General features: G+C 50.0%; 1 protein-coding gene across 2 annotated transcripts; it reads left to right on the forward strand.

Moving 5' to 3' along the window:
* On the forward strand, positions 1–27,672 carry PSD2 (pleckstrin and Sec7 domain containing 2). Of its 2 annotated transcripts, XM_054717010.1 has the most exons (15): positions 1–386; positions 1,716–2,168; positions 2,571–2,765; positions 5,840–5,920; positions 9,148–9,260; positions 9,997–10,055; positions 10,496–10,498; positions 18,759–18,848; positions 19,886–19,929; positions 20,973–21,163; positions 21,333–21,403; positions 21,845–22,002; positions 22,875–23,019; positions 24,040–24,183; positions 27,463–27,672. In XM_054717010.1, exons 1-15 carry the CDS (start codon positions 16–18, stop codon positions 27,670–27,672), a joined length of 2,328 nt encoding a protein of 775 aa, XP_054572985.1. In that variant the 5' UTR covers positions 1–15. The 2 variants fall into 2 exon arrangements, with proteins under 2 accessions (XP_054572985.1, XP_008139771.2); XM_008141549.3 differs by lacking the exon at positions 10,496–10,498 and having other exon boundaries at positions 16–386.

A 27,672-nucleotide genomic window follows, 5' to 3' on the forward strand; every position in this document is an offset into this window, starting at 1 on the left:
AGAGCAGTGCCTGCCATGGATGAGGATAAGCTCCCATCTGTACTGCCTGGGGAAGATGGTGCCACCCGGGACCCCAGCCTGGAGTCTGAGGAGGAGCCCCCAGTCCAGAATGGAATGGCAGCCAGCGAGGACCTGAATAGTAGCCATGACAGCCCAGGACGTGAGATAAGGAGCACCCTGGTGGACACTGAGGAGCCCACAAAGGGCCCGGACATGGCCCTCCACGGCCTCAGCCTTGGCCTCTCCCTCACCAATGGTCTAGTCCTGGGGCCAGACTCGAACATTCTCGATGATTCTACGGGGTCCAGGCCCTGGAGGGCGGGTGGGCTAGCAGGAGAAGATGCCTCCCGGAGCTTTTGTCCAGACACTGAGGACCCTCAATCAGGGTAAGTCGGTGTCTCAGAATAGGGGCTCATCACATTTGGCTGCTCGATGCTATTGGCCTGGGCCTAGCCCCTTAGCCTATCTGGTTCTTGTTTTTCTCATCCATGAAATGGGAATGTCATGTCACAACTTTGCTCAGCTTCTGGTTATTTGGGGAAAATAGAGCCATGAGATTTCAAAGGCCATCAGGCCCATCATCAGTCCCCAAGCTATCATGGGCTATTTCTATGTGGGGCTGGAGGGTCCTACTCCCTCCATCCCAGGCTGGACATTAGAGTTCCAAGATGTCTTGATGTGGAAGGTCATCTGGTCCATCCCTCCACTTTCTGGAGTTGGGGATCTGGAGTTGCAACTGACCTAAGAGAGTAGGCTTTGTGGGTTAATCCCTGTCAGTTACCCCTGACTTAAGAGCCATCTGGAGTCTTACTCCAGTCTTACTTATTGGAGCTACAGCATTACTTTATTGTATTAAAGCATGTTAGAAGGAAGGAAGTGCTCTGGGGAAAAAATGAAGGGGGCTAGGATGTTTGGGCAGGTCCCAGGTATAAATGGGGTGGTCAGGGCAGACCTGGTTGAGAAAAGGAGGGAGGAGGCTTTGGCCTGAGGGAGGAGCAGTCTGGGCAGAGGGAGCAGCCAGCACAAAGGCTTCCTCTGGGGCAGCACAGGGCCCTGCGAGGGCTCAGGCAGAGTGGTGGGCCAGGGGCTACAAGCATCTGCTCACTCACCCAGGGTGTCATGCAGTAAGGTTTGCTGAGTGCCTACTGTGTGCTTGGTGCTTCTGGCCTTGTGTTGGGTGGGGCCGGGGCACAGATGGTAAACAGGGGAACAGCCAGGATACTATATCCTGATAGAGGCTGGGAGGGCATGAAGAGCTATCCTGAAGACAGAGAATAATGGGAGGGGGGCTGGTGAGGTCGGTGGTGTGGACCCGCCTCCCTCAGCCTCTCTGAGGAGGTGGCATTAAGGCAAAGCTGGAATGTGGTCAGCCAAGTTAAGAACCTCCCAGGCTAGCAGGACAGCAACATTATGAACCACGGTGACTCTCGCTGTGATAGGGGAGCAGCCCTGTGGGCCAGGCTGAAGGAAGAGGACTCAGTCATTTACCGATGCCTGTTATGGGCCAGGCATGGGTTGGGCACTGGGGGGTGGGGCCATGCCTGCTCTACCCCAGTAACCAGCCAGCATCTGGCAGTATTAGCTGAGAAAATAAACAGGACACAATCCATGCCCAATCCCCACCTGCAGGGAGCTCCCAGGCACAGATGGGTGTAGTCCCAGCACCTGCAATGGGGCACCCTGGCAGGATGCTGACTGGTCCTTGCATCCTGCAGGCTGGGTGGCCCTGGAGAGCCAGATGTACGGGACGGCTTCAGTGCCACGTTTGAGAAGATTGTGGAGTCGGAACTGCTACGGGGCACCCAGTACAGCAGCCTCGACTCCCTAGACGTGCTGAGCCTCACGGACGAGAGCGACAGCTGTGTCAGCTTTGAGGCTCCCCTTACACCCCTCATCCAGCAGCGGGCCCGTGACAGCCCCGAGCCAGGGAGTTCTTTGGGCATTGGGGACATGGGGCCCGAAGGGGACATGGGAGCAGCTGGCGGTGATGGGGAGCTGGGCAGCCCCCTGCGGCGTTCCATCTCCAGCAGCCGCTCAGAGAACGTCCTGAGCTGCCTGTCTCTCACGGCCGTGCCCAATGGCTTCCATGAAGATGGACTCCAGGGCCCAGGTGGGGAGGAGGAGGAGGACGAGGAGGAGGACACGGACAAGCTGCTGAACTCGACCAGGTGAGGCAGGGTCCAGACTGGGAGCAGATGGGGAAACAGACCCAGAGGAGGTAAAGCAAGTGAGGGCAACTCAGTGCCCAGAGTGAACAGCCCTCACCAAGGTCATCATGCCCTTCATCTGCACCCAGGCTTCCCACCCCAGTCCTGTGGGTCCATGCTGCCCTTCCAGGTCTGTCTGCCCCGGTGGGGCCAGGGAGGTATGCTGTGGGTTTGTGGAGCATCTAACGACACCACCGGAGGGCTCTCCCAGGAGTCTGACCTGATCCCTCCTGGTGCAGGGGAGCTTGCCCTACTCTGGCCCCTGTGTGGCTGTTCAGGCCTGGGGAGACCTTCTAGGCCTCCCCAGGGCCTCTGATACAGGGCCTCTGAGCCCCTCCTCTTCACCCCACCTCCCCTCTGCAGTGACCCCAGCCTCAAGGATGGCCTGTCCGACTCCGACTCAGAGCTGAGCAGCTCGGAAGGGCTGGAGCCTGGCAGCACAGATGCGCTGGCCAACGGGTGCCAGGGGGTCAGTGAGGCTGCTCGCCGGCTGGCTCGCCGCCTCTACCACCTCGAGGGCTTCCAGCGCTGTGACGTCGCCCGGCAGCTGGGCAAGAAGTGAGTTTTGTCTCCCACCCCTCCCACCCCGGGCACACCCGGTGTCTCCCCCAGCCTGAAAGGGGTGTAGGTGGCTTCTATTAGGGGTGCCTGGTGCTTGGGTGGCTCCAACAGTCCCACAACCCTCCTCCTGCCACTGTCCTCATTTCTGGACTTGCCCTACATCTGTTTCCTTTCTGGGCTGCCTGGGTGACGGCCCACACTCCCAGGGAGGGGAGACGGAGGCGGAGCAGCCCCTTGGGGCTGGGGGAGTGGGATGTGTCCTGTGGTTATGGGGCCACCATGGATGGTAGTGAGGACAGAACAGCTGGGTGAGGGCTAGTGGCCCGCCTAAGGGGGCAGGGAGAGGAGGCTCTGGGCCTGGGCTGCCCAGTAGCTGGGGGAGGGTTTCTGGTCCTCATGAAGCCCCACTCACTGTCTATTGGAACTGGCTCAACGGGCCGAAGCCACCGAGATGCGCCCTGGCCTGTGGACTGGGGAAAAGGAACTAGGCACATGAGAGTCCTAAAGGGGTTGAGGGACAGGCGGGGACTGTGAGGCCGAGGACATTGCCTGCACATCCTGAGCATGTCTGACCATCAGCACGTCCTCCTGCCTTTCTTCCTCCTCGGAGGGCCTCCCAGCACCTCAGTAAGGCTCCGAAGGTGCAGGAGCAGGCCTAGCTCCCAAGGCTAACGGGGACAGTTCCGACCCTGGACCCCCAAGTGTGAACTAACTGAGCTTAGGCCACAGGGAGGCGCTAAGGTTGGTTCTGCTTCTGGATCCTTCTCTTCTCCCTCCACCCAGCTTCTTCCACCTTCCACAGCCTCCACATGGCTCCTGCCCTTGTCCTCCCAGCCCCAGCTCAGAAATCACAAGTACGAGCCCCACTCCTGCTGGGCCGTGACCCTGCCAACCTAATGACACCCTTCAGAAGCCTTCATTCTGGTTGACCCTCATCCTCCCTTGTCTTTTCAGCCCCTCCCTTTATAAGAGTTTTTCCATAAGCCTTTTGTGCTCAAGTCTTTTCCAACTAAAAAGAAAAATCCTTCCTCAATTGATCTTCCTTCCCCTGCCTCTTTTTAAAACTTTTATTATTTTAAAAAATATTTTTATTAATTTCAGAGAGAGATAGAAACATCAATGATGTGAGAGAATTATTGATTGGCTGCCTCCTGCACGCCCCCCACTGGGGATCGAGCCCACAACCTGGGCATGTGCCCTTGGCCAGAATTGAACCTGGGACCCTTTAGTCTGAGGGCTGATGCTCTATCCACTGAACCAAATCGAATGGGGTACCCCCTGCCTCTTTGTAGCTAAAACTCTTGGGACTTTGTGCCCTGGGTGGCCTCTGTCCGCTCCCCCTTTCTTTCTCTCTCTCTTTTTTAAAAAAATATGTTTTATTGATTTCAGAGAGGAAGAGAGAGGGAGAGAGAGATGGAAACATCAGTGATGAAAGAGAATCATTGATTGGCTGCCTCCTGTATGCCCCACACTGGGGATTGAGCCTGCAACCCAGGCATATGCCCTGACCGGAATTGAACCGTAACCTCCTGGATCACAGGTCTACACTCAACTGCTCCTCCTTTCCACATTCAGCCCTAGGGCTGGCTTCTTCCTCACCCTCTCTCTTCAGAAGCCCTTCCTGCCAGGGTCAGTAGCAGCCCGTGTCTTGAATCCAGTGGCCACTGCCAGACCTCACCTTCAAATGTGTGGCCACGCCTTCTCTAATTAAACTTTTTATTATGGAAGTTTTAAACATACAGAAAAGCAGAGAAAATACTTTAAATCTCTATGTACTATTTATTCAGCTTCAAAGTTATCAACATAATTAAATTTTTGTTTCCTCTAAACCCCCCCCTCCCCCCACAACAGCCCCACCATTTGCTGGAATTTTTTAAAGCTTATTTTGGGCACTCTATCATTCTTTCCATAAATACTTTGGTATGTGTCTCTAGCTGATAAGGATTTTTTTTTTTACACAATCATAATTCCATTATAAATTCTAAGAAAATTAACAAAAATTTCTTAATTATCTCTAACATTCAGTCTATGTTTCATTTTCTCTGTCTCAAAAATGTTTGTTCAACTCAGGACACAGACAAGGTCTACACATTACATTTGGCCAATACGTCTCTTAAGTCTGCATTAGTCAACCACAATCGGACAGTCCCCTCCTGTTTTTGTTTTTTAAAAAAATATGTTTTATTGATTTTTTACAGAGAGGAAGGGAGAGGGAGAGAGAGCTAGAAACATCGATGAGAGAGAAACATCAATCAGCCGCCTCCTGCACACCCCCCACTGGGGATGTGCCCGCAACCAAGGCACATGCCCCTGACCGGAATCGAACCTGGGACCCTTGAGTCCGCAGGCCGACGCTCTATCCTCTGTGCCAAACTGGTCAGGGCTCCCCTCCTGTTTTTAATGCCATTGGTTTGTTGAAGAAACGGAGCCATTTACCTGTTATGGGCTGAGGTCTCTCACGTGGATACATCCTTCCCCACCTGCTGTTCTGAGCGCTGGATATCTCCCCCAGGGGCCACCTCCCCTGTCATGCCCACACCTGATTCATCCCCATATCCTGTGGATTCTGCCTCCAAAATCTCTCTCCTTCCCCCCTCTTCCTTCTCCCTCCTGGGTAGCTACTGCAGCCCCACAGTGGGTCTCCACTCAGCAACTAGAGATCTGGCCATTTCACTCACTCCCCTCCCCATGTCAGCCCTCAGAATCAAGTCTGGATCCTTCCCTTGGCCCTCGGGCCCTGTTCCCTGCCTCAGATCTTGCTGCCCCTGTTCCTGCTTTCTGGCTCTGGCCACATGGCCCTGCTGGTGGCTTCTTGGACATGTTGTGCAGTCTCTAGGGACACCCTGCATCCTGGCTGGCTCTTCCTTCCTGTAGGTGTAGCCCAAGACATCATCACCCCCAGGAAGCCTTCCTGACCCCCAGCCCAGGTGAACTGTCAGAGCCCAACTGGCCAGCAGGGGAGACAGCCTTGGGGTGGGCAGGTCTGAGTGGGTGGGTCAGGGTATTTCCCATGTACCCCCCATTGTTTGCTGTGCTCTGCTTCTCATGGACACCCCATGCTCTCCTGGCAGCAACGAGTTCAGCAGGCTGGTGGCCGGGGAGTACCTCAGCTTCTTCGACTTCTCAGGCCTGACTCTGGACAGAGCGCTCAGGTCAGTGGGGCTGGTTCAGGGCAGTGCCCAGAGGTGTTACAGGCTGCACATCTGGATTCTCATGCCAGCTCTGTCATAAACGTGACCCCTTTGGGGAGGCTGGGGAAGGGGCCATCAGAGCAGCAGCCTTCCAGCGACTCAGTGAGTGTCCACGATGTGTGGGTGCTAAGGCTGTGAAGGTCGAGGAGAGGAAAGAAGGCAACAGCCTCACTCCCTTCCCACTTTCCCGCAGTTGTTGAGGGAGATTTGGTCTCAGGCCCCATTGGTGCTTAGGCCCAGGGAGTAGCCCTCAGGGGAGCCCAGAGTGGGAGGATGCAGCCCAGTGTCCAGCAGGCCTGGTGGCCCAGCCGGCAGGGTGACACCAGGCCAGAGCCCTCGGGGGAGGGACAGCCGTCTCCGAGTTAAGGGCTGGGTGGTCCTTGCATAGTAGACTCTCCCGTCATGTCCCACATGTCTCTTACACTTTTTAAAAAAATGTATTTTTCATTCTTTTTTTTCCTGCTCAGTTGGGCTATTTTCTATTGCCCTGCTTACAAATCATTTACCCTTTTTCAGTGTCTAACAGGGCATTAAACCCATTTATTGAGTTTTCACTTTCTATTATTATACTTCTCAGGTCTAGAATTTTCATTTTATTAAAAAATATTTCTTACAGATTATAATTCTCTGGGTAATTCCCCATCTTTTCACTTGTTTTCTCATTCCCCTCCCCCCGCTTTTCTTGACATATTAGCCATGGTTATGTCAGAGCCCTTGTCTGCCCAGCCCACTGCCATTATCATCTATTTCTGTTTCTATTGTCTATTTCCCCCCCTTTTGACCACATCATAAGGGTCTCTCTGTGTGTGTAGAACCATTTTAATGAGATGCTGTACATTTGTATAGAATTATAGCTGCCCTAGATCATGCTCTGCACCTTTAGAGAGGGGCTGCCCTGTCCTTTGCTAGGCAGTTGGAGGGAGGCAGGGGCCCCGGTCTGAATCCAGCCAAGGCTGAGCTGAGGAGAGGTTTAGGGCTCACCCCACCCCAGGGGGGCAGGTCCCGTCGGGCTTGCCACTGGGAGCCTGGTGTGTTCATGGGCGCCTCTCCTTTGGGTGGATCATGAATCCAAAATTGTCTCCTCGACGTGGTAAGACTATCAAACCAAATCCCTCTTCTTTTCAGAGGCTTTCTGCTTAGCTTTTCATGTACATCCTGCCCCACATGTGTCAACATTTGGCAAATCTCTCAAAGGAAAGCTGGCCATGTGTGTACAGCCCCTTGAGTCTCTGGGTTCGTGTCTTCAGCTCCGTGAAGCCACCACAAGTTCTGCCTCCTGCCTGTGCCCATAACCACCAGTGCCCGGGGAGCAAGCAGCTGTGGAGAGCCTACTCTCCTCTCCAGAATCTGGGCCCTTTCGGTCTTTGTCAGAACCCAGGGCAGTGTTCTGAGAGCGTAAGAGAGATGTATTCTGCCTGGCTTTCCCCGTCCTTCTCAGTGGATGAGTTGGTCTGCTGCAAGCAACCCTAGCCTGAGCTGAGGCTGAAGTTTGCATTGGAATGAGAGGGATACAGCGGATCAGCTCACGATCAGAGGCTGGACGCTGGGCGGCAGGACCTTGCGTGTCAGCCCAATAGATTGAGGCTGTACTGCACAGACACTGCGGAGCCACAGCAGGTGCTGGGTATAAAGCAGGATTTGAGAGGTGATGCTGATAGCAGCATGCTGGCAGCTTTTGACCCAGAGGCGTCGGGCTTCTCACACTCCACCAGGTGGTAGAAGACAAGGCCTGAGTTTGGTGGCAGCTGTGCTGGGCTGGGGCTTGGGGAAGCCCCCAGGGAAGGAGTGTTTGAGCTGGGGAGTAGGAGCTGGGCTGGATGGCTCATCGGTGGGACAGGTTAAGGCTGGGATGGGAATGGGCTTTAGAAAGTGCTGATGGGGTGTGAGAAGAGGGAGGGGAAACAGAGCTGGGGGCCAGCCGCGGGGAAGAGAACAGAGAGCGGGAGAGACAGGGAGAGGAGGAAAACTAGATGGCGGACGGAGGGTTTCGCACAGCAGTTGATTGGTTGGGATGGAACAGTGGTCAGCAGTTTCCGATGCCTTGGGAAGCCTCAGGGGGTCAGGACTGGCCGAGCTGGGCTCATAGGTCCCAGAGTGCCTTAGGAGCAGTGTGAGAGGATAAAGCACAGTGGGCGCCACAAAAACCAAACGAACCACTGCCAAATTAGGAACAAATGAGCTTTGTGAGCCAGGACAGATAGAGACCCAAACTACCTCAGCTTGCAGCTTCCCCCGGGCGAGGCGCCTGGCCCCATCTTCCAGACCCTCTGGCGTGGGGATCAGCTGCCAGGGCCCCTGAGAGCTGCTGCCCTTTGTGTTGGGCCCTGGAAGGGGTTGGGAGCTGCCCAGCAGAGAGAAGGCCTTCTGGGCAGGGCCCAGCCTGCTCAGAGGCCCCGAGCAGTGAAAGTGCCTGTCCTGTCCAGGGTTTGAGTACATATGGCAGCAGGTGGGTGCAAGGTTGCAGAGACAGGAGGCTTGTGTAGTCAGGAGGGCCAGGACATTATTCTGAGGGCTCTGGGGAGCCAGTGACCAGTTTTAAGCAGGGGTGAGTCTTGACTGCATGTGTGTTTAGAAAGACCACTGGTGTCTGCAGGGAGGATGTGCTGGGGCATTGCAGGGGTGCCCCCGTCTGGAGATGTCCTGGCCCATGATGAGGACAGAGGAGGAGGAGGAAGGGTTGAGATTAGGGGTGAGGAACAACTTGGTAACAGCTCAGACTTGGGGTGGGAGAAGAGTGTGGGAGGATGGGGTTGTGCTCTGGGCTCAGCTGGTAGCACATAGAGTGAGGAGTGGGTGTGACTGAGGCAGAGCGGTCTGAGGGGCAGGTGTGGTCAGTCTGGGTCCAGCATAGAGGAGGGAGCAAGGAATGGGCATTTACCCCCAAAGAAGAGCTGATGCCGGCACTGAGATGTTCCTCTGCTCATCGCAATCTGTCCCCTGCCTACTTCCAAAAGGCCCTGGAAAGCGATGAGGGCTGAAACTCCAGAAGCTGTCCTAAGGGCCAGGGACCTCCCTGAGCTTGGATGCTGGGGCCCTAGAGCATTGGCCCCTTAGGGCAGGTGTGTGTGTGTGTGTGTGTGTGTGTGTGTGTGTGTGTGGTGGGGGTTCCTACCCTGAGTGAGGATCCAGACTGACTCAGGGGCTCTGGGAGGCCCTCAGCATCCTTGAATTGCCCACCCCCCCTCCAGAACCTTCCTGAAGGCCTTCCCGCTGATGGGGGAGACGCAGGAGCGAGAGCGGGTCCTCACTCACTTCTCTCGCCGGTACTGCCAGTGCAACCCTGATGACAGCACCTCGGAAGGTATGGCCACCTGCCCCACTCTGCCTGACCCACCCTGCCCCTCCCTGCCAGGCCCTGGCTTCCTCCTGCCCTGGTCTACCCGCCACTTCTGTCCCGCTCAATAAACATTGAGTGAATAAGCTACATGAAATGGGCACAGCCTGCTGGGCAAGAGACCTCCTGATGTCTTGCCCATTGCCATTCCCCAGGCCTGAAACCCTCCATCCTAGAGATTCAGTCCTTTGGGTCTTTGTTCTCCCCGGTCCCCTGTTGCAATGCCAATTCTCAGTGTGGTGGGAGTCCTGATGTGGGGGTCTGGGCTGGGGCCCTCTTAGGGGCCAGACCTGCCCTAAGGATGCACCTGAGTTCCAGAAACTGGGGGACTAGGCCAGTTATTGGAAGAGGTACAGGCTATGGCAGAGACATGGCCCGGGAACCAGAGCCATTCCTGGGTCTGAGGTTCAAGGTGAGTTTGGCCATAGGAGGTAGGAGTTTGAGCCGGAGCAGGCCCAGGGTGGTCAAGGCTCCTCTGAGGGAGGGGTTGGCCCTGACCTTGGGCAGGCAAGTGACTCCAGTGCCTCAATGGGGGTAGGGCAGGGGGCATCACACAGGCACAGGGCCCTGATTGGGTTTAGCAGGTGGCTGGCCTCTTCCAATCTCTGAGACCTTCAGTCTGGCTCTGTCAGGAGACAAGCGGGTGGCTGGGGGTGGGAATGAGTGGGCCCTCACACTGAGGGTGCCGCCTTCTCTGATTTAGATGGGATCCACACGCTCACCTGTGCCCTGATGCTGCTCAACACGGACCTGCATGGACATGTGAGTTGGGGAGGCGGGGAGGAGAGGGGTCCTCTCACGGACTCACCCCAGTTGTTAGGGGCCAGCCCTTTCTCCAGCCCCTTCCTGAGACCTACTGGGGTGTGCTAAATAAGATGTGTGACCCTAGCTGCGCCCAGGCCAGATGTTGCTAAAAGGTCACGTGCTCTTCCTACCCGTCATCCCACAAGTCCAAATGTGGCCCCATTGAAGCGCCACACCCCAGGTCGCCCCTACCTGTCAAATGGCAGTTTCCCTCCAGAGGCATTCTCGTCACCCTGCCCCCCACCAGCCAAACAGTGGAGTGACAGGTGGGTGCCTCGGTGGGCTGTGAGGCTGTCTGGTCCGGGCCCTGGGCTTTCTCAGTGCTGCTCTGACTCAATGACTCCTTTTTCCTTATCTGCTCCGGGGACACCCCTTTGGGCCCTCTTGCCCTCCCTCAGGTGGTAAGTGTAGCTGCTGGTGTGCATGCCCTGTGAGCCTAGACCCTCATCTCCATGTTCCCCTCCATGACCCCCATCACTGTGTCTGGCCCCTCCCATCACTGCCCCCCTCATTGCTCACCCAGATCAGAGCCCCCTGTTGGGTTGGGGATATTTTAGTGACTCATGGGGACAACAGGCCAGCATGCCTGGTTCCAGAGTGAACCCAGAATTCCAGGCACATAAGGTGGAAGAAAGAACTGGGACGGACCCGACTTCAGATCCTACTCTTGCCTCCACGGGGTAGCTCTGTGACCCTGGACAGAACACTGGCCCGCTCTGATCTCAGGTTCTGCATCTGTAGGTGGGAGAAATGATTTCCCACACATCATCCTGGGAGGGCTGAGAGGTAATATACACAACACCACATGTCAAGGTCTGGCACCTAGTAAGGATTTAATTATGAATAATATTATGTAAGAATAACAATAGTTTTCATTATTACTATTAACATTTACCTGATGGAGAACCCAAAGGCCCAGCCTGAAGATTCCTTCAGGGTCAAGAATGCAAAGGCCACAGTCTAATGACAGCCTGAGTGGGCAAGGGCACCTGGGGGCACCTGGTCTGGGAGGTGAGAGCCTCGTGACCTTTGTAAGAAGAGTGGTTGTGTGACAATTTTGGTTATGTCCACCCGGGCCCACGGCCATGTGTGGAAGGATGGAAGATATGTGTATTCCATGGGAATGTCACCAGAGCTAACACCTATTAACCTGCTAATGTTCCCCCAACACCAGCTCGCTCTGTGTATGGAGAGCAGGTCTTATTAGCACACCTTAAAAGGAACGTTAAACATACTCTACCTACCCTTGGCATGGCTGAGAGCAACCTCAGGACCCAGTCACTGCTGTGCCAAGTCCTGGATGCCCCTCTCCATGGCTAAGAGCTGCTAAGGAGGGCAGTAGCCACTCTTCAATGAACCCCCTGGGTGGATAGTACTTCTGAGCTTGGTGGGCTTAGCTGCCCATGGCCCCACATTAATGCCCGTAGCTGAAGAGAAACATCAACACCTTCATAGATCAGAGGTGGGTGGGGCAAGATTGTTCATATTAGCAGCCAAGAGACTTTGAGGATGCCATCTTTCTCTCTAGAGGCAGTATTGCTCAACGATCAGGAGCAAGGGTCATCGGCTTCTCCACACAATAGCTGTGTGGCCTGGGGCAAGTTACTTACTCACTAAACCTCAGTTCCCCCATTGTCAAGTCCCATGAGGCTTAAGGAGGCAGCATTGGCCAAGCCTTTAGCCCAGGGCCTGGTTGTTGGAGTTACTGTGAGCTCTCCAAAGGACCCCATGGAAACAGTGTCCTCTGCTTTGTGCCTCCCCCTTCTCTTCCCCGCCTCACTGCGCTCCTCAAACATCCAGGCCTTGGGAGGGGTCTGGGACCAGGCTTGCCATACTCTTCTGCTGGGAGACAGAGGCTGTGGGTGGTCTGAGGGTCAAGGGCAGGCTGGGAGGTCCTGTTGATCCCAAATGGGGTGAGGTGGGGAGAGAGGAGTTGGGAACTTGGAGGTCTCAACTCATCCCCCCCCCCCCCCCTTGGCTTTGGGATGATCCGGGTACTTGTCTTTTTTATTTTTATTTTCTGGGTACATGTCTTTTTGCTTGGTTGTTGTAATTATTTTTTAAATCAGATAATTTACCTGGTGTGATTTCACTTCTTTGTAATTTGTTGTCTTGCTTTTCTGTCCAGAGAGAGATCAGTTTTAGTAGCTGTTTCATGTGGACTTGAAAAGAAAATGTATTCTGCAGGTGTTGGTTGAAATGTCCTATATGTGTAGATAAGGTCAAGTCTTTTAATTGTGTTGTAAAAATGTTGTATCTCTTTAGTGACTTTTTTTTATTGTGGTAAAATACACATAACATAAAATATATGGTTTGCAATTTCCCCCCCATTCTGTGGGTTGTCTTTTTTACTCTCTTGATAATGCCTTTTGATGCACAAAAGTTTTAAGGTTTTATGAAGTCCAATTTATCTATTTTTTCTCCTGTTGCTTGCTTTTAGTGTCATGTGTAAGTAACCATTGCCAAATCGAAGGTAATGAAAATGTCATAGGTTTTCTTATGATGTCTTTGTCAAGTTTTAGTATCAGGCCTTATGGAAGAGTTAGGAAGTGTTCTCTTCAATTTTTTGGAAGAGTTTGAAAAGTATTGGTGTTAGTTTTTTAAAAATATTTGATAAAATTTACTAGTGAAGCCATCTGGTCCTGGGCTTTTCTTAATTGTGAGGTTTTTGATTGTTGATTTAATTCCTTTACGTGTTATAGGTCTATTCAGAGTTCCTACTTCTTCTTGAGTCAGTTTTGGTAGTTTGTGTGTTTGTAGGAATTTGTCCATTTCATCTAGGTTATCTAATTTATTGGCATTACTTAATTGTTGTTAACTAATTAATTGTTTAGTATTCTTGTTCTTCCTGTTACCAAGAAAGCAGTGTTAAAAATTCCAACTGACTCGCCTGTGTGACTCAGATGGTTGGAGCATGGTCCATACACCTAAAGGTGGCTGGTTTGATCTCAGTAAGGGCATGTGCAGGGAGGTGACCAATCAATGTTTCTCTCTCATATTGGTGTTTTGTTTTTTTTTCTCTCTCTCTCTCTCTCTCTAAAAATCAATAAGCATGTCCTCGGGTGAGGATAAAAAAATGTCCAACCAAGATTATGAATATATCTTTCTCCTTTGGTTCTATCAATTTTTCTCTTTTATTTTTTGAGACTATTATTAGCTGTATACAAATTTAGGATGCTATATCTTCTGGTAGATTGACCCTTTTATCATTATTAATTCCCGCTCTTTATCTCTAGTAATGTTTCTTGTCCTCAAGTCTATTTTGTCAGATATTATGTTTGTCAATATGGTTATACTAAAGTTCTTTTGTTAGTGTTGGCATTTATATATTTTTCCATCCTTTGCTTGCAAGATTTCTGTTCCCTTACATTTAAGATGTATCTCTTGTATCATATACTTAAAAAAATCAAGTCTGATAATATTTGCCTCTTAATTTGACCATGTAATGAATTATTAATATATTTAAACATACCAGGTTACTATTTTTTTCCTTTGACACCTGTTCTCTGTTTCTTTTTTCTTCTTTCTTATCTGCTTTTGGATTATTTAAGTATTTTTTGAATTGTTAGCTTGTTAGTTGTGCATTCTTTTAGAATTCTTTTTGTGGTTTGCAATATGCATTCTTCTTCTTTTTAAAATCCTCACCTGAGGATATTTTTTCCATTGCTTTTCAGAGAGATTAGAAGGAGGGGAGAGAGAGTAGAAGGGAGTAGAGAGAGAGAAACATCGATGTGAGAGAGACATATCGACTGGTTGCCTCCTGAATGTGCTCTGACAGGGGCAGGGAGTGAATCTGCAGCCGAGGTCTGTGCCCTGGACTGGAATTGAACCAGTGACCATCCAGTGTGTAGGCTGATGCTCTAACCACTTAGCACACTGGCCAGGACACAATATGCATTTAAAAAATGTATGTTTTTGTTGATTTTAGAAAGAGAAGAAGAGAGAGGGAAAAAGAGAGAGAGAGAAAGAGAGAGAGAGAGAGAGAGAGAGAGAGAGAGAGAGAGAGAGAGAGAGAAACATCAACAGTTGCCTCCCATAAGCATCCTGACTGGGGATTGAACCCACAACCTGGAAATATGCCCTGACCTGGAATTGAACCGGTGACCTTTCAGTGCTTGGGATCATGCTCAATCAACTGAACCACAATGGCCTGGTGCAATATGCATTTAAAAAAAAAATCTTTATTGTTCAGATTATTACAGTTGTTCCTCTTTTTTCCCCCCCATAGCTCCCCTCCACCCGGTTCCCACCCCACCCTCTGCCCTTACCCCCCACCCCCATTATCCTCATCCGTAGGTGTACAATTTTTGTCCAGTCTCTTCCCGCACCCCCCACACCTCTTTCCCCCCGAGAATTGTCAGTCCACTCCCTTTCTATGCCCCTGATTCTATTATATTCACCAGTTTATTCTGTTCATCAGATTTTTAATTCACTTGATTTTTAGATTCACTTGTTGATAGATATGTATTTGTTGTTCATAATTTTTATCTTTACCTTTTTCTTATTCCTCTTCTTAAAGAATACCTTTCAGCATTTCATATCATACTGGTTTGGTGGTGATGAACTCTTCTAACTTTTTCTTATCTGTGAAGCTCTTTATCTGCCCTTCAATTCTGAATGATAGCTTTGCTGGGTAGAGTAATCTTGGTTGTAGGTTCTTGCTATTCATCTCTTTGAATATTTCTTGCCACTCCCTTCTGGCCTACATAGTTTCTGTTGAGAAATCAGCTTACAATCGTATGGGTACTCCCTTGTAGGTAACTAACTGTTTTTCTCTTGCTGCTTTTAAGATTCTCTCTTTGTCTTTTGCTCTTGGCATTTTAATTATGATGTGTCTTGGTGTGGTCCTCTTTGGATTCCTTTTGTTTGGGGTTCTCTGCACTTCCTGGACTTGTAAGTCTATTTCTTTCACCAGATGGGGGAAGTTTTCTATCATTATTTCTTCAAATGGGTTTTCAATATCTTGCCCTCTCTATTCTTCTGGCACCCCCATAATTCTGATGTTGGTACGCTTAAAGTTGTCCCAGAGGCTCCTTACACTATCTTCATATTTTTGGATTCTTTTTTTCTTTTTTCTTTTCCGGTTGGGTGTTTTTTGCTTCTTTGTATTTCAAATCTTTGACTTGATTCTTGTGATCCTCTAGTCTGCTGTTAGATCTCTGTATATTATTCTTTATTTCAGTCAGTGTATGCTTAATTTCTAGTTGGTCTTTTTTCATATCCTTGAGGGTCTCATTAAATTTATCGGCGGTTTCTAGAAAATTCTTGAAAAACCCTATAACCATAGTTTTGAACTCTATATCCAGTAGTTTGCTTTCCTCCATTTCTGTCATTTGTGACCTGTTTCTTTGTCTCCACATTTTGGCTGCTTCCCTGTGTTGATAGAGTGGCTTTGTGTGCTAGGTGTCCTATAGGGCCCAGTGGCTCAGCCTCCCCAGTTACCTGAAGTGGACACCCTTGGTGCACCCCTTTGTGGGCTGTGTGCACAATCTTGTTGTAGTTAAGCCTTGATTGTTGTTGGTATCACTGGGAGGAATTGATCTCCAGGCCAACTGGCTGTGAGAATCAGCTGTTTCTATGATGGGAGAACTTCTGTGCTGGAGACACCCTTATGAGGCAAGACTTGCTTCAGTGAGACGTAGGTGCTCACTGAGTCTGCCCCCTGAGTGTGTCCCTTATGGATCTGAGGAGTTGTAATCTGGATGGTCCCACTATGACCACGTGGTACACTGGCTCTTGGATCTCTAAGGAGGTGCAAATTTAGCCTCTGCCTGAGGCCACCCAGCAGGAGCTATGGAGAGATCTGCAGATTCCTCTTCTTTGTTTGGGGTTTGGAGGTGCCCAGATGAGGCCCAGATGTGAAGCAATGCAGGCTGCTGTGGGGCCTTGGGCCTTCTTTTGGATGTTCTGGGTCTCTCTGACCCAGCTGCAGTTTGTTAGGTAATTTTAAAATGCAAAGGGCCAGGCCATTCATATGCAAACGCCTCTGCGCACAGCTTGGGTGGGGCGGGGTCTTAGGGCAGAGCAAACAGCTATGGCTGATCCTCAGCCCTGCCCTAAGAGGCCTGGGTCTCAGTGTCCTGTGGTAATCGCTGCAAGCACCTCTGAGAGAAAGCCGCCCTTGAGTTCCGCCTGATGCCAGACAGTCCAGTTTCTCCCCGTATGAGTCTGGGTCCCCAGAGTCTTGCCCGGAACTGGAGTTCAGAGCAGTCGGGAGCTTTTGTCTCCCTCCCGATTGAAAAAAACAACCGCATACTCAATTGCTAGCCCTTTCCGCATGCGAGCCTCCGTACCTCTGCACTTCACTTCCACACCTCCTCTGAGTCTCAGTGTGCTTTTCTCTTTCTTTCTAGTTGTAGAATTTCCACTTAGCCAGGCTTCCTGTGGTTCTGGATGATGTCTGTTTTGTCGTTTAGTTGTAGTTTTGAAGTGGTTGTGCGAGGCAGCAATTTCAGGTGTTTACCTATGCCGCCATCTTGGCTTCTCCCGCAATATGCATTCTTGACGTATTAAAGCACTCTTACAGATTCCTGGGCAATAAAATAACCTTAAAGCATTTTAACTGTATTTATTGTCCTCTCAACTTATACACTACTGGTATTATGCTTTCTTGTCTTTTTTATTTTTATTGTTGCCTGGTATTATGCTTTTAACTATTACATATTTCTCTATATTTTGTTCCCTAGAAACTTTTTGTTATTGTTTTCCATAATCAATATTCATTTAGATTTGGCCACCCATTTTATTGTTCTTCATTTCTTTCTGCTTCTCCATGCTTTCATCTGGGATAATTTCCCTTCAGTCTGAAGAGCTCCCTTTAGTATTTCCTTTCTTAATTTCACTATTTTTGAAGTATGACTGAGGTGTTTCCCATGGCTTCTTGTCCTTGGTAGGTCCTGAACTCCAATTTTTGTTCTTTAGTCCCCCATTAGACCACTCAGTTGTTCAGCCTTTTGGCCACTGCTTGTGAATTAGCAGATGCTTCCAGGAGGAAAGCTGCTCCTAGTTGGGCTTACCTCTCCATAGTTCCCTTCTCGGCGGTCTTTACCCTTGAAGTCCTCACTACCTTTATATTTCCCCCAGTGCCTTCACCCAGATGTTTTGTTAATATTTTGACCAGCAATTCTGTTTTTCTGAGAGGTTTTATCTGCAACAAGGTGGTCTGTTGTTATGAGGATTGGAAAATTTTCCTGGTTATTTTTTGATTTTGTACCCCTGACTGATGGCTGGGGAATGTTCAGTGTGTGTGGCACTCAGAAAATATTATCAATATTGCCTTCATACTCCTTTATTATGAATGCACACATAAATGGCTATATATGCACATGCATACATACAAACATGTATACATAAAGTATACACATAAACATATGAAACACACTATATCAAGGCACACATAGGATCTTTTCTCCTTAAGCCTTTGGAAAAGGTAGAGAAAATTCTTGCTTGTCAGCTAGTCATAAAGCCTTATCTCATTGCTTTCTGAATTATTTTCTGTGGTATATAAGTGTCACACATGATGTTAATAGTTTCTCTTTGTTAAAATGGCGCCAAAGTCAATAAATTTGGGAAATTGTCCATGGAATCATTACCTTGGAGACATTCAACACATTTAAGCATGTTAAAGACTCTGAAACATGTAAATAAACTTATTTGATTATGAAATCCCTTTTGGGGGAATACCTATTCCATTGGTAGGTAATCTTGGGAGACTTTGCCTATAGCAAAGCTAAATCCACAAAATCCTATACCAATAAGTATCTGGTGTTCAAGGGTCTTCGTGTTCGCAAAGATGAAGTGTTATCCAGTGTTTCCTCAAATGTAGATATTGCAAGGAGAGTCTGAAAGTATCAGGTGTTGGGTTTGGAGGGCTGGAGCCCTTTTGCTACTTAGTTGGTAAAAAAAATGAAGACAGAACTTTGGGGTATGCTTATTCCCAGCTTTTTGTCTGTTTGTACCTTCTGGAGTAAAACCATCTGCTTGGTCCCAGCCAAGCTCAGCATGGGGTACCCATATGTGTTGGTTGGGATTGATTTTTGATTCTCATAAGACCAAACTCTCCCTCACTTCACCTACCTCTTAGAGGTCTTGCCGCCCCTCTGTACAGGTGAGAGGGTGAGACAGTTGTGACGGAATACACAGAGCTTCTGCTCAGGAGCCAAGAGGCCTGGGTTCAAGACCTTGGGAGAGTTAACCATGGAGTAGCGGGTGAGAGCATGGGCTTTGGTGTCAGACACACTCAGCCTTTCCACTTCCTTGCTGTGTGATCATGGGCATATCACCTTCCTGCACTTCAGTTTCCTTACCTTCAAATGGGGATAATGATAACAACCACTGTTCCTTCTCCTTGTGAAAAGGAAACAATATAATGCATGTCAACTTCAATGCCTAGTACATAGTAGGCACCTGGCAAATGTCAACTATTACAATAGTGCATTCAGTCTGACTCCTTCAACCGGGTTTGAGGAGAACCCCAACCTCTCATGATGCTTGAGGACCAAATAGATCTTGAATGTAAAAAAAAGAGTTTTGTAAACTCTTGGAGACAGAGGGAAGTCCTGACCTTGATGCTGCCTCATCCCTTCTGGTTGGGCAGGGCAGGTGTGGGGATGGCACCAGCCTCTGCCCCTACTCTCAGGCAGAACTGTTTCTCCATTACAGAACATTGGCAAGAAGATGTCCTGCCAGCAATTCATTGCCAACTTGGACCACCTGAATGATGGCCAAGACTTTGCCAAAGACCTGCTGAAGGTATAACCTGCTAAGGGCTCCCCTTCCCCCAGCTGTACCAGGGTGGGTGGAGAGAAGAGAGGCCCCTGCCCCACTAAAATGATATTCTGGATTCTCAATGCCGAGGTCAGGGCCACCATGACTTTGGGACAGAGTTAGAAATCATTCAGCTCAACATTGGACTGTTATGTGTCTTGAGTTAGGCAGAGGTGTCATGGTAATCATCAACACTGCCACCAGTTGTCACAGCTCTCATGGCCATCACCACCACCTTTACCACCACCACTGCCATCAATTTCACCATAGAGAAAAGCCCACTCATTCCTTCAACATCACCAGGAATTAAGGGAATTTAGTTTTCTCTTGAAGCTGAACCCCAGGGTAGAGCTCTGGTCAGTTCTTGACCTTAGAGGATGAAAAACAGGTGTTTTTTTTTTTTTTAGGTAGAAAATGAGTTCAGTTTTAGATAGTGGGTTTGAAGGACCTGGTGATGCCAGAGGGACAGTTGGATAGTGAGTTTGGAGGTTAACAAAATAGAAGATTGTTTCCACCACTCTCTTGTCATAGTAACTTTCTTCACCATCAAGAAGCACTTGTTATTTGTGAGATCAAATAATCTCAATCTCACCACCCACCTATATACTTCTCATCTACTCATTCACCCACAAATTCACCTCCCATGCATCCATCCTTCCATCCACTCACCCATCAACTCAGTCACTCACCCATCACCCACACAGACATCCCCTATACCCCTAAACATTCCCCCCACACACTCCACATCCAGTCATCCACTCACTATCCACCAATTTCCTCACCCATTCACCTATCTACCAACCCATCTACCTACCCTCTCATACTCAAATCTGTCCGCCCAGTCATATACCAATCATCCACCTCATTCACTCACCCATCCAAAAAACAAGTATGAATCAAACACCCACTTTGCCCCACTGGCTTAAAAGTGCTCCCTCACTGCGTCCACATTTTTAGAGGTAGATAGAGATTTCTTTGATTTTTCATTAGAGCTCATCTCTTTCTCTCTACTCCTCTCCCAGGCCCTTTACAACTCCATCAAGAATGAAAAGCTGGAATGGGCCATGTGAGTAGTGTCCATGGGCACAGGTATGGGGACACGGAATCACTGGGAGGGCGAACGGGAGTGGCTGGGGGAGGTGGGGTGTAGGGATGTCACTCCTGCCACTCTCCATGGTGCTGATTTTTTCACCCCAGGGCCTGTTGACCCCTGTCCAGCTGGCCAAACCTGATGTTGAGTTCCCCTTTGGGTTTGTTTTCTGTCTTGATAAAAAGCGTGCAGTGTTTACGCTGCTGTGGAACAGATTGAACGGTGACTTAAGTTATACACTGGCTTTCTGTATTGGAGATACTGTCACTATTCCCAAATAATAACTCTTTCCCCTTTGGGAGTTAGGTAGGCAGGTGGCATGGGGCCCCCAATCATCCCAAGAATATGACCATGTTTAGGTGGCAGCTGTTCTTGGCAGTGGGGATGGGTGACTGCCTCCTAACTTTCCCTGTGAAGGCAGTGAGTCCCGAAGGCGAGCCGTTTGGAAAGAGGTGTGGTGACCTTGCTAGTTGGGGAGACTGAGTAGCTCTGGGGAAAGTGGCTGCTCTGCCTGCTGTGTTCCCCAGGGCAGTCCGAGTCTTTGGATCTGTGTGGAGGTCCCAGGCAGGGATTGTTAGGGATTTCAACCCCATGGGGAAGAGCTGGCATTCTTCCACCAAGGCCCAATGGGAATCCTCATCTACTGGCTGCCCTTCCCCAGCATATCTGTGGGGCCTGGGCAGCAGCTTCAGTCTGGCCACGAGTTACTGCTCCCTGGAGCTGGGCTTTCAGGGTTGGAGAGAAGACGAAGACCAGGAAGGAGATCAGGAGATAATAAGGTCTCCAACTTTGTGATCAAGGGTGGATTGGAACTTGGAGGTAAAAAAAAAATCAAAGAGCAGAGGTCAGGGGTCATAATTGAAGGCTTGAAGAGAGGAGTCAAAGCTCTAGAATTGGAACCTCTGCTTTTCTGCTCTTCACCTGACTGGCTCTCAGAGGAGTGGTTGGTGGGTAGAGGGCATGCTGAGGTGGGGCTGAGGCCTCCCTGGAGGTGGTGCTCAGGCCTAGCACTTTCCCAGTGACGAGGATGAGCTGAGGAAATCACTGTCTGAGCTGGTGGATGACAAGTTTGGGACCGGCACAAAGAAGGTGACACGGATCCTGGATGGTGGCAACCCCTTCCTGGATGTCCCACAGGCTCTCAGCGCTACCACCTACAAGCATGGTGTGCTGACCCGGAAGACCCACGCTGACATGGATGGCAAGAGGAGTGGGTGTCAGGCGGGGAAAGGGGCATGGGGAGGGATGCTAGTCGAGATGGGATCCACCCCCTTTGCCAGTCTTCCGGGGATGCACATGCAGGCAGATGTGCTGGGGAGGCAGGGGAGGAGCTATTGGGGTGGGTGGTTGCAGTCACACTACCTGTACCCTGTCTCCAGCGCCCCGTGGGAGGCGTGGCTGGAAGAAATTCTATGCGGTGCTCAAAGGGACCATCCTGTACCTGCAGAAGGTGAGAGACTGCCTCCGTGTCCTTACCCAATTAGGGTCAGCTCATTCCCCCGACCAACCCCTGCCTTGTGGTGCCCAGAGTGTGCTGGGAAGGACCTGGGGCTTAGGCAGGTAGACGCTGGGTCCTTCTTGAGAAGGGGCCTGATTTGGCCTCACCCAGAGCTTTGGTGAGTTCAGGGAGAGTGTTTTTAAGTGCCCAGGGGCTCAGAGGGTAGCAGTGTGAGGCCTGTGCAGGCCTCGGGGATAAACGGAGGAGTGCCTGTAGTGATTCTTGTTGGGGTTGGCATGGTATCACAGCAGCAGGAGTTGATTATGAAGAGAGATATATCAACAGAGGGAGGGAGAACAAAAGGGAGGGCCGGCGAGGGTGGAGGAAATGTGGGTCAGGAAGCCTGAGCCTGGCCATGACAGAGGCTTGCCCGCCTCTACCCCACCTGTCCAGGATGAGTACAGGCCTGACAAAGCTCTGTCTGAGGGTGACTTGAAGAACGCCATTCGCGTGCACCATGCTCTGGCCACCCGGGCCTCTGACTACAGCAAGAAGTCCAACGTGCTCAAGCTGAAGACAGCTGACTGGAGGGTCTTCCTGTTCCAGGCACCGTGAGTAGGAGTGGGAGCCCCTTGCTCCCTCTGGACTCAGAGCCTGCAGCATGGAGCCTGCACCGCACCCCTCTCCTCATCTGCTTTAGGGGAGGTGCCCTCAGCTCCCCCTGCATGCGTGCATCCGCTCAGCACAAACCAACAGCGGGGTCCCCTGCAGCCGTGGCTCTCCGAGTGTGGTCTCCTCAGCGTCTCCTGGAAGCGTGTTAGAAATGCAGCTTCTCTGGCCCCACCTGAGACCTGCTGACTCAGAACCTCTGGGGATGGGCCGGCAATTGGGTTTAAACAAGCCCTCCAGGTGGTTCTGATGGGTGCCGACTCCCTACACACGGGGTAGATGGAGTCTATGAACCATCCTTCGCTTTAAGTCGGGGTGGGGGGATGGGTGGGAAAGACGCCCTACAGTTTCTCTGTAAGGCCTTCCGTCCATTCCCCTGCACACCATCCTTCTGTGACTTCCGATTGGGGTTTCATGTTTCATATGAGAGAGGCTAGTAGGCGAGCTCTCAGGATGGGTGTGTCTGTGCCCGGGATGGCAGTGGGGATGACCTGCTGCCTCTAATGATCCTGGGGCCAGCTGGCTCCAGGACCCAGGAGCTCCATGGCCATTAGCTCTGGACCTGGCAGCTTTATTTTCACATGAAAATCCAGGTCTTGCCTCAGATCTGGGACAGAAGGGAGCTCCCTATCCAGATGTGACCAGGCCCACCCAGCCCCCAGCCCACCCTCCTCCCTCACTCCTTTGCCCACCTGCACGGAGGTATTTGTGCTCTCTCTCTGCCAGGCTAGTGCTGGGTATGGGGTGCTGGGTAGGGAAGAGGGAGTCCTATTGTGAGAAACGGGCGCCCTTTCCCCTCCCATTCTGTCCCCAGGAGCAAAGAGGAAATGCTGTCCTGGATCCTTAGGATCAACCTGGTGGCCGCCATCTTCTCAGCCCCGGCCTTCCCAGCTGCTGTCAGCTCCATGAAGAAGTTCTGTCGGCCCCTGCTGCCCTCCTGCACCACTCGCCTCTGCCAGGTACAAGCTCCTGGGGTCATAACACTGCCTCCCCAGGCTGCCTTCCCCATACCAGGCCCCCTCATTTAATAGCCCTCACCTCAGCTCCTACACAGTGTCCTGGGCAGATATTCTTCCTCCTCACCCCCATTTACAGATGGGAAGACTGAGGCCACACACAACACTGACCTGGTTATGCTGGGGTGAGTGATATGGGTGTGCTTCTATGCCAATGGCAGGGTAAGCTAGGGCTTGTGTTTTTATTTTTATTTTGTGAGAGGAAAGGCTAAATGGAGGACCACAACTTGAGAGACAGAGGGCAGGGGAAGCTTCTTACTTCCTGTCTTTGCCAGCTGCTGGCCCTTTTCCTACAGGGCCCTTCTCCTGAGTCTCTCCACTGAGCTCCTGGGGCTGCTGCTGATGCCCAGAGCCTCTATTCACGCTTACTCAATGCACTGTACATGCATTCACACACGTGCACACACATGCCTGCAGCCCATTGCTCACATAGCACAAAGCAATGTGACTATACTGTGGTGGGATGTGTGCATGCTCTTGTCTGTGTGGCAGTGTCTCTGTCATTCAGTGTGATCCTGGGTCTGTGACCATTCTATGTGTCTGGCATGAGTGTAGGAGAATGTGTGAATTGTATGGAGCCAGGGGTAACTAAGGCCAGGCTGCCCTTGGTCCAGTGTGTTTGTGTGTGCATGTGAGAGTCCATATGAGCCAGGGGATGTCTCTGGGTGATTGTGTGTCTGTCAGGGAATGTGTATGTGCACATACAAGCTTAGGGTCTCTATTCTCCCAAGCTTGCTGTGGGGGGTGGTAGCTAAGAGAGCTGATGCCAACGAGAGCAGGGAGGAAGGAAGAAGGTGGAGGAGCATGCCCTCAAGTCCAGAGCCTGCCTCTACCCCACGAATCGATGACCCTGGCCAGGCCTCCGTTTCCCTGTGGTGAAGCAGATCCTGGCAGGACAGGATTAGATGCACCTCCATGACATCCCGAGAGCAGGATCTCACCGCGCAGGACTTGTCTTTGCAGGAGGAGCAGCTGCGTTCTCATGAGAATAAGTTGAGGCAGGTGACTGCAGAGCTGGCTGAGCACAGGTGTCACCCAGTGGAGAGGGGCCACAAATCCAAGGAGGCGGAGGAGAGCCGGCTGAAGGAGCACTATCTCACATTCGAGGTGGGTGCTCTGTGGGATGAATGGTGAAGGACAGGGCTGGGGCCCAAGGAGGCCAGCTCCACCTACCATCTGCCACTTCTCACCACCAACATCATTCCATTGCCAGGGGGTTTCCTAGTTTGGGAGTCCCCCACTTTGGGGGCTCCCCTGAGGCAATCATGAGCCATGCATGGCCTCCTATGGGCCAGTCTGCACAGTCCAGCTGTCAGTGATGTCTCTCAAAGGGCACCAGCCAGGCTCTACCAGACCTTCCTCCCCTCCCACCATTCCTCTCACTCCTCTCCAAGCCGCTCTTCGCCTCCACTTTCCCACAGGCCCAGCTTCTCAGGAAGCTACCGAATTGCAAGCCCTATCCATGTGACTTTACCCTCTTTGTCTCATTTTCCTCTTTCACATGTTTCTTGAGCAGAGCAACTTAATCTCTCCTCCTAAGCTCTCCCTTCTTTCCATCTCATCTCTCTGCCCACGACCCTGATTCTGCCCCACGATGCTTCCCAAATGGGGCTGACTGAGTATCACCTTCATTGGTTGAGGGGTGGGGGTTGGCTTGAGGGAGGAAGGCAGGAACCATTTTGGACTGGCCTTGGGACTGCCCTGCACATGGGAGTGGACAGCCAGCCAGATAAGCTGGGACTGAGCTAGGAAGCCCCCAGAGCAGGAAGGGCAAGAAGTTACCAATCTCAATCTCTAAACTCCTGCACTGATTTTCTACTGAGGTGTGGGGAAGAGAGGAGAGTTCCCAGGATAGACCCTGCCATTTGGAAACACGTAAAGCTTTGTAGCTTATAGAAATCTCCTCAGATCCACACTCTCTGCAAGGTAAAAATGGTGATGGCAAAAGCTACAGTGGACTGATCACTTATGAATTTCCAGGTGTGATTCTCGTCACTTACCTTCTATGGATTGATTTAATCCTCATATTAACTCTGTGAAGTGGGTTCTGTTATTATCCCCATTTTACAGACAGGAAATTGAGGCTTGGAGAGGTCAGATTGCTTGCCTGAGGTGACACAGTTAAAAAGAAGTGCAGGAGCCAGGATCCTAAACCAGGGGATAGATTATAGTTCCAGTGCCGTGGTCTTTCTCACTCGCACCTGGTTTAATTGGGGAGGGGGGATGTGAAGCCCAGCAATGAAGGGGTTTCTGTTTATATGTCTGAGCTGGGCAGGAATAGAGTCTTCTGACCCTCACTCCCTGCTTTTTCCAGGACCCTAGCCTCCCTTGACTGTTATGAGGGCCTAAGCTCAGTGTCAAGGCCCTCACACACTGTCAAATCGATTACCCTCCTAAATGTTTATCAACTTACAACTCGTTTAACAGTTTGTGAATTCACTTTTCTCTCCATGCCCTCACCAACACTGGACATTATTGAATGTTTTAATCTTCACCAATATGATAGGCTTAACAAGTGGCGTCTTATTGCTATTTTAATTTGGATTAAAAATTTTAAATTGTGCCCGGCCAGCGTGGCTCAGTGGTTGAGCATTGACCTATGAACCAGGATTTCACGCTTCAATTTCCAGTAAGGGCACATGCCCGGGTTGAGGGCTGAGGGCTCGATCCCTAGTAGGGGGTGTGCAGGAGGCAGCCGATCAATGATTCTCTCTCATCAATATTTCTATTTCTCCCTCTTCCTTCCACTCTGAAATCAATAAAAAAATATTTTTAAAAATTTTAAATTGTGATAAAATACACATAGCATAAAATTTACCATCTTAACAATTTTAAAGCGTGTAGTTCAGTAATGTTAAGTTTAGTATTCCCACTGTTGTGTAACAAATCTCCAGAACGTTTTCATCTTCCCAAACTGAAACTATACCTATTAAACAACTCCTCAACCTGCCCCCACTACCCCTCCCCCCCGCCTCCCCGATCCTGAAAACCACAATTCTACTGTTTATCTCTATGAATTTGAGGACTCTAGTATCTTCATGTAAGTGGAATCATGTAGAACTTGAGTTTTTGTGACTGACTTACATTACTTAGCATAATGTCCTTAAGGTTTATCTGTGTTGTAGCAAATGTCAGAATTTCCTTCCTTTCTAAGGCTGAATAATGTTCCATTGTATGTATATACCACATCGTGTTTATCTCTTCATCTGCTGATGGACATTTGGGTTGCTATCACCTTTCGGCTATTGAATAATGCTGCTATGAACATGGGTGTGGAAATATTTCTTCAAAACTCTGTTTTCAGTTCTTTTGGATATATACCCAGAGTGGTATTGCGGGATCATATGGTAATGTTATTTTCTGTTTTTGTTTTTGTTTTTGAGGAATAGCCATACTGTTGTCCACAGTGGCTATACATTTTACATTTCCATCAGCAGCCCATGAGGGCTCCAATTTCTCCACATGCTCACCAACACTTGGCATTTTCTGGTGTTTTTTTCCTCTTATATAGCCGTACTAATAGATGCGTAGTGGTATCTCATTGTGGTTTTGATCTGCACTTTCTTCAGATTAGTGATTAAAACTTTCATGTGCTTATTGAACATTTGTACATTTTCTTTGGGAAATGTCTATTCAAGCCCCTTGTCCATTTGTTGATTGGGTTCTTTGTAGAAAGTTTTTTTAAAAAAATACATTCTGGATACTAGACCTTTAGCAGGTATATGATTTATAAATCTTTCCTCCTATTCTTTGGAGATAGAAACATCAATGATGAGAAAGAATCATTGATTGGCTGCCCTCCTGCATGCCCCTCACTGGGGATAGAGCCCACAACCCAGAATCGAACCCAGGACCCTTCAGTCCACAGGCCGATGCTCAATCCACTGAGCCAAACTGGCTAGGGCTCTTCTATTCTTTAGATTGCCTTTTTACTCTGTTGTTTGGATCCTTAGATACACAGAAGTTTAAAATTTTGATGTAATCCTGCCCTGGCCAGTATGGCTCAATTGGTTGAGTATTGTCCTGTGTACCAAAAGGTTGCTGGTTCGATGCCCAGTCAGGGTACATGCCCAGGTTTCGGGCTTAATCCCCGATAGGTGTTTCTTTCTGTCTCCCTTCCTCCTCTCTCTTTAAAAATAAATAAATAACATATTAAAAAAGACTTCCTCTTTAAAAATATTTTTTAATGTAATCCCATTTGCTTGTTTTTACTTTTGTTGCCTGTGCTTTCCTATTATTTTTATTGGATTATCTCCTTTTTATTGACTTATGAGAGTTTTCTGAATATTACAGAAATTAGTCGTTTGTCATCTAAGATACAAATAGTTTTCCACATTTTGTTGTCTTTTGACTTTGTTTTTTTACCTTTCTCTGCTCTCTCCCTAGAAAAGCCGTTATGAGACCTATATCCACCTCCTGGCCGTGAAAATCAAAGTGGGCTCGGATGACCTGGAGCGGATTGAGTCCCGGCTGGCCACCCTGGAAGGGGAGGACCCTTCCCTCCGAAAGACACACTCAAGCCCTGCCCTCAGCCAGGGCCATGGAACTGTGACTGGCAGCAAAGCCACGAAGGATACCACTGGACCTGAAACTTAG

The sequence above is a fragment of the Eptesicus fuscus genome, chromosome 6 (assembly GCF_027574615.1).
Source record: "Eptesicus fuscus isolate TK198812 chromosome 6, DD_ASM_mEF_20220401, whole genome shotgun sequence".
NCBI lineage: Eukaryota > Metazoa > Chordata > Mammalia > Chiroptera > Vespertilionidae > Eptesicus > Eptesicus fuscus.

Excerpts from the sequence above, each read along its gene's own strand:
- PSD2 (XM_054717010.1), top strand. The coding sequence starts at position 16 with ATGGATGAGGATAAGCTCCCATCTGTACTGCCTGGGGAAGATGGTGCC. Across the intron at positions 387-1,715 it reads ACTGAGGACCCTCAATCAGG|GCTGGGTGGCCCTGGAGAGC; the intron begins GTAAGTCGGTGT and ends TGCATCCTGCAG. Across the intron at positions 24,184-27,462 it reads AGCACTATCTCACATTCGAG|AAAAGCCGTTATGAGACCTA; the intron begins GTGGGTGCTCTG and ends CTCTCTCCCTAG.